General features: G+C 45.2%; 1 protein-coding gene across 4 annotated transcripts in view; it reads left to right on the top strand.

Moving 5' to 3' along the window:
* Window positions 1-16,430, top strand: part of ERI3 (ERI1 exoribonuclease family member 3) — a 137,975-nt gene that overhangs the window by 6,521 nt on the left and 115,024 nt on the right. For all 4 annotated transcript variants that reach the window (XM_076340356.1, XM_076340359.1, XM_076340357.1 and 1 more), the window contains exon 2: window positions 3,289-3,563. In XM_076340356.1, coding sequence (XP_076196471.1) covers window positions 3,312-3,563 — 252 coding nt within the window. In that variant the 5' untranslated portion in view covers window positions 3,289-3,311. The remainder of the gene's footprint in view (window positions 1-3,288; window positions 3,564-16,430) is intronic.

Raw genomic sequence — 16,430 nt, forward strand, 5'->3', positions numbered from 1 at the left:
CTGATGTCCAGAGATTAATTTTTCTTTTAAAAGACAGTTGCTGATTATAGCCAGTGATGTCATGTGTGGCACACGCTGTTATACAGCACATAACGCGAACTTTATCTTCCAGCTGAAACCCGCCACACGTGGCCGTTTCCCATGTTATTGGGTGTTGCAAATGTAAAGTGCTGTCACATTTTCCTAGGTCTGTGTACAATCTGTCAAAGTAATTCCTGAAGCCCAGCCTCAGTTCATGGTCCCATTATGTTTCATATGTATCTGTGTAAGGAATTGGAGCTGTGTGATATGAAATAGTAACCTAGTAGGATTGAATGCCAGATGTGATAGCTTGCGCTGTCTGAGATTATAATCTGACCCTATGTGCATAGGAAATAAATGTGTGGTGTTTTACGCAGGTTTGGAAATGGAATCATTGAACATGTGGATTTATATGGATAGAGCCGGGTTTCCAATTTTTGAAGCTGCATTGCTTGCATTGTTGTCTGTTGGGGAAAAAAAAAAAAAGGGATAATTACTAGTGCTTTGCATTGTCATAGCTGTTACAAATGCTTTACATGACTTCTAATAAAGTGTGTTTGCTCACCAGCTATCTTGTGCTCTGAGGCACTCTGACCTTGCCAAAGAAGATGATGTGAGGTCTTCCCAGGGCACCTAGAGCAGTGGCTGCGTAAACATGCAGTTAAAACTTCATTTGGCTGGAAGTGCAGAGTTTGCAGTGGGGTTGCTCTTATTTGTATGCTGTCTGTAGGGGAATCGGCATGCAGTACCCCACTCGTGCACCTTTGTTCAGAGCATTGCTCCCTCTGTTACACGGGAGGGTGGGGAGAGAGGCTGCTTTTAGGATGGGGAGCCTGGTCCTGTCGTTAGACATGGACCACCTGCAGAAGTTGTTAGTGTAAGCAGGCACTAGATGTTAGCTGTTATTTGCCTCTGCTGATGTCCCACAGTACCGGCATGACACAGACCGGCCGGGGTCTGGAGTGGTGCTGCCGTGTCTGCGTGGTGACGTGCCTGACTCCTGCCGAGACGGCCGGTTTATGTTTGCCACGTGGACTCAGTGGCTCAGGAACCTCTGCACCCCTGTGCATGGTGTGGGCCAGCCTGAAGATTTGCGGGGTTCGTGTCTGATGCCCTAGTCTTGCTGATTAAGATACGTTAGAGAAGTACTGATCTTGCTGGTGTGGGTGGATCATGTATGTTTTGTTGCCTGTGTTTGATGTAGGGGTTGGAGCCTGCCTGCCTCCCCCACTCCAACTGTATATTTTACTTTTTGCAGTAGGCTAAAGACCAGGTTCTACCACAACTAACTTACAAGCTGCTTTAGTCTGAGATATTATATTTGCTGTGATGGGCCTTTAGATTCATAGCTGGTAGCTTGAAGATTTAAAGCACGTATACCTTAAATATCTCTTATCTGGGGCAGGTTAGAAGTGAATATAACTAACCTCTGTTTGGCTGTAATGCATTTATTAATGACAGTAAAAACTGTAGATGGAAAAGCAATAGGTAGAACTGAGCCCCTTTAGGATAAATGCAATGTTGGGCTCTTCGTTATGGTTTTGTAACTTGAGTTTTCAGTTTTCCGGGTACCTGCTGCCTGGCATGCTGCTTTACTAAACCAAGCAGCCCCCCAAAACATGAAAGCCACAAGGTGGGGATGCATTTACGCCGTGGAATTGGCAGCGTGGGCACTGGCTCCATCTTAAACATCTCAGCTCCTTTGATTTTTGCCTTTCACTCAAAACCTTGGAAAGGGAAGGTTACCAAATGCGTGTTTACTTGAAGCACACAACCTGCTCAGCAGCAATTATCTCCTAATCTGGTCCTTCCGAGTTTCTCTGGTCTCGCAGGTAAATACAGATTTAGCCGTTATTCAAGGCATATTATTTACCTCATTAAGTGTGTGTTTTGGCACGTGCATTATTTACCTGACGGACTAACGGATGGGAGAGAGCAAACGCTGTCTTTTGTGCAAACAGCGACTTTGTTTGCGGGCGGCGAGTCCTCCGTTTTGCTTTGCCCGTTTCGGCTCTGTTTCTCGCGGCGGGCGCTTCCAGCCCCTCATGGCGGAGCGAAAAGCGAGCGCAGGCGTGGGGAGGCCAGGCTCAGAAACCAGGCGGGTGGGTAGCACGTGGTGTGATGGAGCTCTTGCCCAGAGCCACGAACAGTGGGACCAACCGTGGGGATGGATTTTAAATCTCTACGTAGCGAGGTGTGTGTGTGTATATATATAGTTAGAGGGGGAACTCATATCCTTATTCAAGAGGACTGGGTGGTTGCAGTTTGCCTGTTTTGCTATCTGTCACTGTAACCCAGCTATGTAACACCTCTATGAGTTGGGCTTGAACATCCCAACAAATCTATTAACAGCCCCAGGGCTGGCCCACCTTGGGCAGTGACAGTCCTGTCAAGATTTTCCTGCAACGTTTTAAAAGAAAAAGGGCAGGGGGGATATCCAGGCAGTATCACATGGGTAATGTAATTTATTAAATGGCATTTCTTAAATAGAAGCATCAGAAGGTGATGGCTGGGTGAGGTATTTCTTTGGGAGGGAGACTGTAACCTATAGAGTCCTGCTTGCGTTTTACAGTTCCTGCAGTCCCTGCAGTTCACGTGTGGGTTTGTTGAACCGATATCCTCCTCTGGGAAATACCTGAAGTAAGAAATCAGGTGTAGCACTAGAATCACATCTCTGAGAAACCTCATGCACAGGGCAAATGAGAACTCCCCTGGGGCGAAGCCTTCCAGCCACCAGATGCGTGGACTTGTAATGGAAGTGGGAGGTTTTGGTGTGACTAACAGGTGTTTCAGGGCCAAGCTGTTTGGATGGGTTGTAGTGTTGATATGTGTATTGCTGTATTTAATTCCTGCCACGTATCAGAAGTTGCATTGTATATGAAAAGCTGAAAGGCCTCCTCAGAAATTTCAGTGGGGTTTAGATCAGATTTTCTATGTTGAAGTGGTTTATGTTGTGTTCTGCTATGATAAGGTTCAGCAGGGGGGTGTGGTCTGGTGCCTGGAGCCATGACTGGTGTGTGTCTCATAGTTCTTAATTTAGAGCCGTTTGCAGAGGTTAATTTCCAGTTGCCCGTGATTCTGGACACCTTGAGCTCAGTCCAAATGTCATCTGTTGTGCTTAGAGCAGGTTACTGTGTTATTTCAGGTTTGCAATGCTGGAACCTCCACTGGGAAACACAGAGAAAATCCCTGACAGGGAAGGCCAGTGAAGAGATACTAGCAGAGATGAGATGTATGTGTGCATGAGTAACGTGAGTCTGTCTTCAGTTTCAGATGCCCCTGGATGTTCAATGATAGCACTCCTCCATACTGGAGCAGCAAAGTTTCCCCAAAACTTACTTCCAAGGGCAAGACAAGCTGTGTGCTCCCTCCTCCCGGCTGGTGTTCTCAAAGGGTACGGCTCCATCGTAAGCAGGAAACTGGCGTCCCACGGCTTTGGAGCTTCCATGGCAGCAATGTCATCCTTCCCTCCACAGAGATATCACTACTTCTTAGTGCTGGATTTTGAGGCTACGTGTGATAAACCACAGATTCATCCTCAGGTAAATAGCCAATGCTGTTAATTTTCCCCTTGCAAGTTGCTGCTGCTGTTCTGAGAGGTGGAAGGAAAAAGCACAGTGCTGGCTCACTTGTTTTCTCTGGTTTGTCCCACCTCCTTTCTGTTACTGGTCCTCCAGGGCTCTTGCCAGTCACCCGTTCTCTCAGGAGCAATGCCAGGACTGTTCAGTGGGAATGAAATGAAGGAGCCTGATTTCCATCAAGGAAGTGACAATTCATGTGTTATCGAAAACATCTTTGTCGTGTATGCTTGTCATCTGCCTGAACTGGGGAGGGTCTAAAAATTTTTGGCTGGGAACCTGCATTAGTAGAGTACTCATGGCAGCCTTGTTTGATTCTGCAAGGAAAAAGGCTGTTGGTAGCCAAAGCTGTAGGAAAAGAAGAGTTTGAATGATATGAATATATGCAACATAATGGTGTTTCGAAGTAGAGAACAACGATAGTTTGGAGCTATCTGGTCTTGCTGAAGTTACCTTGCGTGGGTGTTAACTCTGGAGTGTAATGAGACAGGAAGAGTTCAGCTTCAGAGACATTTTCCAGTGCCCTACCACTTGAGACATACAGAGATCCAGATGAAGTACAGAGGTTTTTCTGCAGACAGTTCTTCTGTAGTAGCGTAGAGCATATTAGTAAATATATTTTCAGTTGTCAGCAGGATAGGCCTAGGTTTTCCATTTAGATTAGAAAACCGTGCCGAAAAGAAAAAAAAAAAACAACCTAATATTGGGTTGGTAACAAACAAACAGAACTTCTGAGTCTCTAGATTGAACTTGGACTCCTCACCCTCTTCTGCCAAGCAATTGGCATCTTATGGGTATTGCTAGTAATATATGCATTGGGTCAGAATAACTTCCATTTGTTTTGTTTTGAATATACTAAAGGCTAAGTTGTTTTCAGTGTGGTATCTCATTACTGAAGTGACTTGATACAGTGTGTTCGTTTCCTGGTGCAGCTATGGTTTCCCTTGGGCTTGTCCTGTCAAAGGGATGCTGCAAGTTGGGATCAAACTTGACTCCTCTCTTCCCCAGTAGTGCCTTGGTGTGTGCCGCCTGCCTCTCGTGTTTCTTGAAAAAAGGACAGCAAATTCCCTGCTCTTTTGCTGGGTCTTTGTGGGTGGCTGTTGTGGCTCTGCATCCAGTTCTGCTAGCAGGGTCTTAACCGCTCTCCAAGTGAGATGTCAGGCTATTTCCTGCACGCTCCACCTCGGGTGCACAGACCTGTCAAAGCTGTAAATTGGATCTACCTTGTCCCTTTGGATATGGGTTTGGTCTGTGCACATTTTGATGCAAAACCATGATGCATGTGGAGCTAGTTTACAGCTGGCAGTAAAAAGGAGCATGAGTGGAATATGATTACTACTGTTTTAAGGAGCTTTGTCCCCAAGTCCTTGCCAGGGAAAGTAATGGTCTGGGCCGATGCAGATCTGCTATATATTTTGTTGGTGAGATAGCACCTTTAAGGTGGAGATGTTCTTCAGTGTTGTTTTTCCAGTCTGCTGTGTTCAGTGCCTGTCTGCATCATATCATGTGTGGAAAGGGCTGTCAGTCCCTCACGTCCTCACCAACAAATTAGTTTGACAAATAAAGAAATGGCTCTTGCTACATGGGAATCGGTGTAGCTGGAAAGGCTGAAGGTGCCTGCCAGAATCGGGCAACTTTATAAAATGAGACTTTAGTTGATGCCCCTACCTACATCTTACCTTTTTGCTGACCGGCATGGCTTTTGTCCTCTTCACTGCTGGGCCATATGTCATGGTGAGCAAACTGTGCCGTGTATTTCAGCAACGTGTTGTGCAAGGTTCTAGGGGCAGGATTTTTCACTGGAACAGTGGCAGACCGGTTTTGGAGGTTTGGTCTGAGGACGGACCTGGGAGCTAGGAATGGTCGGGTGCTGATCTTCACTGTGATCCTGATCCTTTTTCTGCTTTTGTTTTAATACCTGCAAAATAGAAGTCTAGATACGATGAAATTCAAATGCACTGGGATTTGTTGAGGAGGCTGCATATACAGAGCTAAGCTGTGATCCAGGTTACTTTAAGTAGGTAGGCATAGCTGTAAATTTAGCTAGCTCAGACTAAAAGTCTTGCAGAGTGCACTTGCCACTGTGCAGCACACTTCACATTTCTCGCTAACTGCTCTTCAAAATATTCTGGCTTCTTACCAGAAACTACTGAAAAAGCTATCTTTTTGTCTACACTAAGGTGTGTGACTGCCGCGTCTGCTTCCCCTCCCACTGTATATACTTGTGCTCTTCTGCAACCGGCAGCCTCGCTGGCTTTATCCCTGGGGAAGTCCTTCATGCTCAGTCTGGAGCCCTGGAGACACCTTCATTGCCATTCCCTTTCACGCTGCCCGATCTCTTTCCGAGGTCTCGTGGTATGGCCTCCGTAATGGAGATCAAGGAGGGCCAAGGACAGTGGTATTCCCCTGGGAAGCTGTCTGCATTGTGGCTCCAGTGGCTGGGACCGCTGGCTGAGTGCCTCGTGGCTGCTGCCCTTTGCTTTACCACTTCTGGGTCAGGGATGGAGGGTCCTTCATGTTCCCTGCCCTACACCCACAGGGGAACCGTAGCATCCTTGCAGTCCTGACTTCTGATGGCTTTCAACAGATATGCCCTTAAATCAAAGCACATGTTTATATGCACAAAGAAGCAGTTTAGCTTTATGGGTTTTTTGGATATATTTATGAATAATGAGACCATCCCAGAGAGAAAAGAAGGTGGGGGGTTTAACTGCATTGCCCCAGATGGATAGATGGGAAAACCTGAAAGAATAGAGGCACAGTCTGTGTCGTGTAATGTTTTAACCAGCCAAAGGTCAGTAGGGGTTGGCAGTAAGGGATGTTTATGGCTGGCCACTTGCATCTCTTTAAAGCTTACCTTGTGCATTTGGAATTTGATCCAAAGCCCAGTGAGGTCAGGTGGGAGCTGTCGTTCTGCGGAGGTCGGTGGACCTCAGACCGTGATGGTGGTAGTGTGCTTCATTTTTCAGCTCTGACTTTTTTTTTTCCTTGCTGTCTGCTAAGAGTTTATAAGTACCTGCTGCTTTTATACGCTGTCAGCCTGCAGAGCCGGGTACATATGGTGCTTTAGCTACACAAGAGAAGATGCATTAATAAGTGGGGAGTCTCGCTCTTTTGTCCCTTTGTCCTTGTATACACCAGTGTTTATGGTGGTCAGTGCTTTCAGTGACTGTGTTGAGGAGCTCCCCAGGCTCAGATCCGTGGCTGCCTGTAACCTTGTTTTATTAATGCAGTGAGTGGGTGTGCCTCTTTCGGTCAGCAAGCCAAGTGTCTTGCCTTCAACTTCAGCAGAGTGGATGAAAAGCAGTGATTTTTTTAAATGTAAAAAGTCTGAAGGTAGAAATCAGATCTGTTCAAAGCTGAATTGAAATTAGGCTTCTACATAGGATGTTAATCTCTACTGTAATCTATTAAAGCCACTTAAATGAAAACCAAATAAAATTCAAACTTTGTATGTCTGCTGCCCGGAAGTGTAAAAGAGTATCAGGACCCCTGACCTGGCAGAAGGAGCTGGACCTAGGAGTTAGGTCCAGTTAGTTTAGGAGTTTAGCTAAACTGCTAAATGAGCTTTTGGTAATGATGAAGTTGCTTTTCACGTCAGTTTTTTCAGGTACTTGACTTCAGTGTCTCAGATTCACTCAAATTTGATAATCAGTTGGGAATTAGAAATTTGCCTCTTCCAAACTCTCTGTAAGAGGAAGGTATGAAATGTTCAGATCTTCTAATTGCTGAAGGAGGTTGTGACCAGAGGCAGAAGAATAAATTGTTTACAGACAATACTTTCCTTGTTCTCTTAAACAGCACATTTTAAATACACTAAAGAAAAATATCAAGATGTTTTTGTATCATACATGCCAGCCAGCAACTAAGCACCACACAGCCGCTCACTCACTCCCCCGAGGCGGGAAGGGGGAGAAGATCAGAAGAGTAAAAGTGAGAAAACTTGTGGGTTGACATAAAGACAATTTAATAAGTAAAGCAAAAGCTGCGCGCACAAGCGAAGCAAAACAAGGAATTCATTCGCTACTTCCCACCGGCAGGCAGGTGTTCAGCCATCTCCAGGAAAGCAGGGCTCCATCACACCTAACGGTTACTTGGGAAGACAAACGCCATCACTCCGAACGTCCCCCCCTTCCTCCTTCTTCCCCCAGCTTTCTATGCTGAGCATGACGTCATATGGTGTGGAATATCCCTTTGGTCATTGGGGTCAGCTGTCCCGGCTGTGTCCCCTCCCACCTTCTTGTGCACCCCCAGCCTACTCGCTGGTGGGGTGGGGAGAGAGGCAGAAAAGGTCTTGACCCTGTGTCAGCACTGCTCAGCAGTGACGAAAACATCCCTGTGTTATCAACGCTGTTTCCAGTGCAAATCCAAAACACAGCCCCATACCAGCTACTATGAAGAAAATTAACTCTATCCCAGCCAAAACCAGCACATACATATTTCAAGTTTGTTTAGCATGCATTTTGATAGTTATTTTGGGGGAATTTTTAATTATAATTGCTGTCAGATGAAACTGGACGTACTAATAAATACAGAACGTCACTCACCATTTCAACATAAAACTGTAAACACTGAGACTATGAATAAGCATATGTTCAGTTACTAATTTATTTTTAAGTGTACAAACAAATCTGGATGATCATAGTACATTTTCTGATTGCCAAAAGCATATTAACAAATGGGAGCCAGTCTTTCTGTAACATAATATTAAGTACAAATGCATGACAAGGTTAAATTGGGTTCAGGCTGTGTTTCCTTGAGTGCTGGTGTAAAAAAGCATTAAAGGCGTTTTCCCCTGAACATCCGTCTTGCGGTTCTGGCTGGCAGTTGCAGGCAAGTGCAGCTGGAGTGGCTGCAATGATCACTGCTTCTCCGCCGCCCGTACTGCTCTACCCATGGTCTCGTTCCCATGGCAGGGACAACTGAATGATGTGTCTCTGCTCCTGAGCTGCTGTGATGTATAGACTGACCTTGTAATGGGAATGGATGTTGTTTTCCACCAAATTTTGGCTGTAGCAACTGATGTGCAGTCCCTGCCGAGCTCCCTGCTCAGGGTGAGTAGATAGGGGATAGGCAAGCCGCCTTGGGAGCCGTAGCCTAGGCTGGGAGGACTTTCTAGGAGGAATATGTCCCCGAAATCACAAACCTGCTGCGAGAGGAAGTTATGGAGGGGACCACTAGGAAGCAGGCTGCGAGGTATCTTCTGCGTGCTTTTCAAGTGGTGCTCAGTGGACCCTGTATCAAGGCAATCCTAGCTGAAGGCCAGGATGGAAATGCAGAAGGTGGCTCACACAGTAACGGAGATTGTCACAATCCTACCCAGAGGCAGATAATGGAGATGTGCCCGTGCCTACCTATTCTATGTAGACATCCCTGCGTAGCAGCTTTCTTCTTGCACGGTTTTTGTGTGGCTGTTAAGCTCAGTGCATTAGAAATCACCTGCCAAAACCTTTATTAAGGATGATCGTGAATTGCTGAAAAGTGAAGAAATTCAGGCTTGTTTCCCATGGCAACTTTAACTCGGCACTCTTGTGTATAAGTATTACAGTGGAATATTAATCTGCAATTACCTGTCTTCATGCAGCTTAGGCTTGGGTGTAGTTTTAAATACCTAGTTCTCAATTCAGCTTCTTATAGTGTTGTTTCTAGAGGAATGCCATTAAAAATGCACGTAACACAGTGACTTAAAAGTCTTTTCTTTCTTTTTTTTTTTTTTTTTACTAAAAGTAAGTAAAAAATATATATATTTATCATCTCTTTGCCAATTATGGCTGTTGAGGTGCCATTCTTCTTATGTCGGAATGCTTTAAGTTCCTAAAGTGGCAGGAAATAGTTCATTTAAAAGCTGTTTCAGATGGGTTTTTCTGTTTGCGTTAATTTTTTTGAACAATCTTTTGAAAAAACTTTTTGAGGCCTTGTAGCTAGTTCCTCTGAACAGTTAAAAATTTTGCGAGGAACACATGAATATCCATAGCTCAACATCCTACAAGCTGCATCTGAAATTAGAGATGCCGTTCTTTTTTAATCATATTTTCCGTATGTCATGTGCTTCATTGCAATTCTGTTGGACTGTTGTGAAATCTTATTTTGACCAATGTGGAGAACAATGTCTTTATTTTAAAAGATGTAGAGAGAAGACCAGTGTTTCGGAGAGGCTTCTGCAGGGTCTGAGACACCAGGTGTGGTGTAACCCTCAAAAGCTGCATTCTCCGTGGCAGTCATTTTGCCTTGGAGACCTCCCTCATTCTCCCAGTAAGTGGGGACAACCTTGCTGTGACCCATACGAACCTGACAGGGCGGGTTATGGCTTCAGGCAACAGAATTAGCTGTATTTATTTAAAACCCAATGAGCTAGAGAACATGAATAGTTACTGAACCCCAGTCTCCTGGAGAGCACAACCACGAGACCACCAGGCAAGCCATCTGATCTATGAAAAAAAAATTCAAAGCAATTTCTTATTTAAAGATATAAACCCAGCATTATTACAGCAACAAGCCTAAAATACCAAGGCATTCAGGTGGCCAATTGCTGCAGTCCTAACCTGACCCAACCTGCTTAGCTTTTGGCTGGTTATTGACAGGCCGATGAGATGACTACTTTAAAGCAATCAGTCATGTTGCCCTTTCCCTCGCAGCGTGTGGAGACCCCACATCAGTTATGCATCCCGGCGTGCAATTCCCCACCTGTGCTGTTTGAACACTGTATCCTTAGCTGTGCAAACATTACACATCGTTTAGGTGACAAGTTGCAAAGTTAAGTAGATGTGTTGTTACAGCAGAAAGTAGTTGAGCGGCAGTCACCCTGAAAAGAAAAGATCCAGGCTAGCTCAGGAATGTGCAAGTCCGCTGTATTGTGTTTAAAGGTTTCTTTGCTTCTCCGTAAAGCTGCTGCTGAGGGTAACGTGTGCCGCTGGAAATGTTCACACCACGTGCATTTCTGAAGTGAAGGGAACGGGTGCCACAGGTTTGTACATTTGCTGCGCTTGTCCTGCTGTGTGCATGGCCCTGTACAGTTGCCAATGATCGGTGCGTGCCTGCTGCTGTTTCACAGCCTCTGAGGTACAGGGGGGTATTTTGCATCCCTCCCAGCATGATGTTTTAAAAACAGGCAGTATTCTTCCATGGTGTGGCATCTGCCTGGAGCGCTGCACGGGGATGCTGCTTCTCAGGCTGCTGTGGTTCTTGGGGAATGGTCTTTGCTGCACTAAGGTGATCGTCTCTTAGTTTTGAATAAAACCTTCCCGGTAAAGAGAAAGTGCAGCTCAGCAATTTTTGGCGAGAAGGGCACAGGACATGCCCAAGTCTCGTGTTTTCTTCCCCTTTGTGCCAAGCTGGCTGTGCAACCATCCCTGTGTTCTCTTTGTCGATCTGTGCACTTGTTAGCTGGCAAAATAGCTCTTGGTTGTGTTATTTAGTTCCTCTCTGCCAGGCAGAAATGCGCTGTCACCAGCAGCTAGTTGTGATGTTTGTAAAACCCTGGGTGTTCATTTACATGCATTAGCGTGCCCTTTCTACCCATCCCAGATGTTTTAGTGTTGCTGGGAACATTGATCGTTTGTGCTGCTCAATATCAGGTGAAGAGGTTGGGTCTTGAAATGATTTGATAATTCTGCAGTGAGGACTGCACAGGCTGGTTGCCTGTGGTAGAAAGGAGTGGACGTGAAAAAGTATACAGTGTAGTTGTCATCTTGCAATGGAAAGGTAATATTTGGAAATGTGTGTGTGCTGTTTGTAACCTGGTTTGAGTACTAAACTTCCCCCAAACTGTCAAGCTTAAATTGTTGTTGGCTGTGTCAGTGGAGATTTTCTGGGTGGTTAAATATATGTCGGTAGTGCTTGAAGAAACAAGTTGAAATGTTGATGTCTGTTGGTCTATATTTCTCATCCCAGGTGTGGAAAGAGGAGGGAGGTTCTGCCTTATTTGTGATGTCTGGGTGCTGCTGGAAAGATCAAAATAGCTTTGTGGGTTTTGGCAGGTGAGCTGATGCTGATGTTGAGAGGCAGGAACCAGCCTGGGAGCAAATGACTACCAAAAGTTTTGTTCGGGATGGCAGGACAAGGGTTGTGAGCTAGCTGTTGAGATTTCAGGTACAATGACAGGTATGAAAGAAGTCCCAAAGACCACAGTGATAAGCTTAGGGGGAAAATGTCATTTGTGAGACGTGGATCCTCCTTTTCTTGGCCCTGTAAAAAGAGACCTCAGCTGGGGAAGTGTTTCTTAACACTTAATACTTGAAACGGTCTCAATTTTTTTTTTTTTTAAGAGTGTCCAAAAGGGAAACAGTGAGTGTGACCAGGGGTCTGCAAAACACAACCTGTGAGTGCGGGCTGGATGGCATTGGGGTTGTGTTTAGTGCAGTGAAGAAAAAGCTACGTATGATGAGGTCTTCTGTTACAAAACTGGCAATGTTCTGGCTTGTGTCTGCTGTGGGTAGGAAGAGCAGTCATGAATTTAAACAACAGCAAGGGAAATTCTGATTAGACATTAGGAAAAACTTTCCAATGATAAGACTAATGAAACAGGAGGATAGAGTGCCCGGGGAGCGCGTGAGTCTCTCTTATTGGAGTCTGTAAAAACAGCCTAGACAAAGTCAGGAATGATTTAGGGGGAGGTGATGCTGCCCTCGGGCAGGTGCATGGACTAGATGTCTCTCTTAAAGCTCAAGCTCCTGGAGGCATGTGATTAGATGGGAATATCAGCTTCTATTAAAGAAAGAGAAATGGTCCCTCACAGTTGTAAGGAAGCACCTGAAAATGAGAGCCAGGTTTGATGCCAGTGCATGCAGAACCCAAAATGCAACTCAAAATGCATCTTTGAGGAAATCCAGCCTTTGACATTGGGCTCCAGTGCCTGAGTGTTGGGGGTAGACAGTGAGGTTCACCTAAGAGCAGGGGAAGGAAGAAACCTTGGATATTCAATGATCGGGAAGCAGAATTTGTCTTCACATCATCTTATCCCGGTGTTTCATGATCTTTCCATATTTCTGCCAGTTCCCTTGTGTTTTGATTCTGATGTGTATTTCCCTTCACACTTTTCCAGGATATAGCAGTTGTTTGGATATAGCAGTTGTTTAAATGTATTAAATTGTTGGGTGTGTGCAAATGTGTACTTTATGCTAGGTAGTGATGGAAAAAGAAATTCGGGGTCAGCTGCTTCCCCAAAGACCTTTTGGCAGGGTTAATCAGTACACAGAGTAACTTACCCGGGACAGAAGCGCTGAGAGACTCCTCGCCATGTGTGCAGGTAGGCATCCTTTGGAAAGTCAGCATAGCCCTGATTCAGCAGCAATCCTGCTGTCCCCCACTGCAGAGGTGTTGCCTTTATGGTACTTGTTTTGGTTAGATTAATAAAAATTTAGAAGTGGGGAAAAGACCTATGAGGTCATATTGGTTACTGCCCCTGAGGGCCAGTGCAAGGCTGCTCACTTGGAAGCGGCTTTAGTTAAAATAATAATTAAGGCAGAGGATGGAAACTGGGGAGGCAGATCTGTTAGGCTAGTGCTGTCCTTACTATGTCTCTTTTCAATTTTAATTGCCTTGGAAAAAAAGGAAAATCACAAGGCTTTAAAAGCTCTCATTCTTTCTGCTCTTCACCCCCCCGCCCCCTCCCCGATCTTGGAGGCATCAACTCTCATCTGTCAAAGTGTAAATCAGCAATTAAAACACAAACAGCGAAATGCCAAAGATGACCCGAAGCACAAAGCAACTGACAAACAAGTCCGGACAAATCGGCAGATAATTTATAAGCATTGCCCTAAAATCTAATTATTTGGCAATTCGAATTTGCAGCCGGCCAGGGCTGTGCAATAAATTTAACCCGCCATAAATTATTTAGGAGCAGCCCGTGGTGTAAATCAAAAACACGAGTGTTTGTTTAAGAAATAAGCTCCTTGTGCATAAAATGACTTTTTTCTTTAAAGGGGGGGTGGGTGGGAAACATCCCTCAACAAAATGAGCTGGTGCTGAGCCTGTCCCCTCTCCATGGAGACTCCCTGGCCCCTTGCGCCCTTACCTTTTTTGAAGGTGTAGCGGTGTCTTTTGGTAGGAAGTTTTATGCTTTTCCTTATCAGAAAAAATCCCTTTCTCTCAACAGCCTCTGCTTGTTTTTATTGCATTTTGAACAGTCAGCTCTGATTTTTATGGGCATCTTTTATTCTTGTGTTTATTAAACTTCTTCACATGGGGGTGGGCGTAAGTGATAAATTATTCTCTGGTAGTTTTTGAACTGAACAGGCCACACGGTCTTCCTCAAATATATAAATCAGTGTCCTGAAGTGTGCCCTGTCCACTTCACACGTGGGCTTCTGGATGAAAAGGTTTTGAGAGCCGGGAAGTTCTTGCTGGGCACTGTATTCTTTTCATCTAATGATGTTAGTGCTCCCCGGATCCAAAATGATAAGCAAAAAGATTCCTCTGTGGAAATTAGTGTAACTTCAGGTGCTTTCTTCTCTGAACTCGAGGTCTGTCTGTTACAGGAAATTATTTAGTGATTATAGTTGTGTGCTTGTTCATTTCTTTTATTAACAAGAAGATCAAGATGACTGAATTTGTGCATCCCTGCTCCGGTATTAAAAGGAGGGGAGTTTCATTTAGGATGCTTGGGTAGGGAAAGACTGGGTTTATAGCTGTGATTTCACATGCCCTTACAAATTTTTCAAATCCCTCTTAAAAGGAAGTCCCTAGCCATTCCACAGTTACCCTGCAGCCTCCTGCTGCTGCTCAGCCCACTGGCCTGGGACAGCCAGGTTGCACGGGAGGCTTGCACCTGGGACCTCTTTTTTTTCTTTTGGTAACATTTTTTTTTTTTTAAAGGCAAAAATTCTGAGCAAGCTGTCACACAGATTTGCTTGAAGTACCGTGAAATCATAAATGCAAGATTGTTGTAAAGAGAGTGGACCTGGTAATGGATATGCATAAGCCTCCGGCTCTGTAGGTTCCTATTGTTACCATGTTTGGGGGCGCAGCTGAGGGGAGGGACAGGGTGCCGATGTCTTTTTCTTTAAGCGTGTTAATATTGATTTTAGAAGCTCTGTGTTCCAACAATATAAATGCAAATGCCTTGTAATTGGGAGCCGCGTGCAGAATTTCTCAACAGAAAACATGTTCAACTTTTCATGACAATGAAAGGAAAATAAAAAGCCGCTTATTTATTGCTGATGGTTTGGGTCCTGGATTTCCCTTCAAGTTACTTTGCAGTGCTAAATAAAATACCTAATTGCAGTGCTCACAAAATTCAAATGGGTACATTTGTTCTTCTGGTAGCTTACAACTATTTGCAGCCTCTGGACACCCTCAGCATTATTTCAGCACATCCATAACTTCTGGTTGCGCTGTAAGGAAAAGCTGGGGGGGCGGGGGGGGAGACTTAGAAGCCCCAAATGCTGCTGGCACAAATCACTGCTGAAGTTGGAACGTGTACTCAGTGTTGGAAATGGAAATGGGTGAGGATCTCAAGGTAGCACTTACAGATGATCAGACTCTGATAAGAGAGGAAGTGTCAGTGAACCTCTTCCTTTTAATTCCCTTATGTCGCTCACCTCCACCTTTCCCACCTGGGAAGAAGCAGCGAAGGTCCTTGGCGGTGGAGATGGAGCTGAGCGTGTTGAGCTCACCGGGCTGCTGTGAAACGTGAGAGCGCGCCCGGCTGCCTTCCTGCATCACGGTCTGTTGGGGGGTTGTGTGTGTGTGTGTGTGTGTGTGTCTAAGTGCTCACCATTTCATAATAATTACTAATGAAATTCTAGATCTGTAATAACATTTTGGATATCTAAAACAAACCATATGCTTGTTAAAAAAAAAAAAAAAAGAGAGAGAGAGAAAAAGTGGAAACAGATCAACTTTAAGCCATAAATTCTTGGTAATAGAGGCCTCTTTTTCTTTTCCCCCCTTTCTGTTTATGTTTGATAGATATTTTTGTTTCTGCAGGAATGTCAACTCTTAATTTCATGATGTATCATGGGCTTAAGAAAATTGAATTTAATAAAGGCAAAAGATGAATGGCACCTTTAAAGGTCCCAACACTTGTCTTTATTAGCAGGACAAACTGCAGGGTCTCCAAACACTGCTTCTCTCCAAATGAAAGTTTAAATGAAAAGTACAGCAGTGTCACAGGTTAAATTTCATTGCAGGACTGGCTAACGTCGTTAGTGAGGAGTGGGGCTGATTTCATGGGGCTGGTATCTGTTGCCTTAGATACCAGTGGAGCAAACACTGCCAGGGACTGGAAAAAATCTCTGCTATAGGAAGCGTGCAGATAAACAGCCTTTTGGGAAAGGTCCTTTACCACTTGCTTCAAAAACTGACCAAATAAGCCCAAAAGAGCGGCTGCACTTTCTCCTGAGACGCTCAAGTCACTCCTGGGGTTCCACCCCCCCTCCTGGCCGTGTGCTTCCCACAGACCTGTAGTAATTCTAGATATTGTTAAATTTTCCATGTTTTTTTAGTACAGCTTTTTATTTCCTCCGTCTGTCTTAATCCGACCCTCCTGGAAGTGCTTTTTGCCTCTGGTTCTGGAAGGCAAGCGACGCCTTTGTGTATCAGATCAGCGGCAGGGCTGTCTTTCAGTCTCGCTTTGCATCCAGCCGCTTGATGGCCCCTGAGGATGTTCCGGGTCCCTTAGGACTGATCTCGGCATGGCAACGCAGCCCTGCTGTGAAATCCAGCCGGTGCGTGTGCCTCTCCAGGAGGGGGAACGCTCGTCTTGCCCTGCCATGGGCTTGCCCGCTTCTACGGTCACCCTGAGCGGAGTGCAGACCTAAGGGGCAATGAGCCGCCCCAGCCCGGTTTGAAGGATGGGGTGGTGTTATCCTGGGGTTAAGCCTGGCTCTGTTA

The sequence above is a fragment of the Aptenodytes patagonicus genome, chromosome 5, assembly GCF_965638725.1.
Source record: "Aptenodytes patagonicus chromosome 5, bAptPat1.pri.cur, whole genome shotgun sequence".
NCBI classification, from domain to species: Eukaryota; Metazoa; Chordata; class Aves; order Sphenisciformes; family Spheniscidae; genus Aptenodytes; species Aptenodytes patagonicus.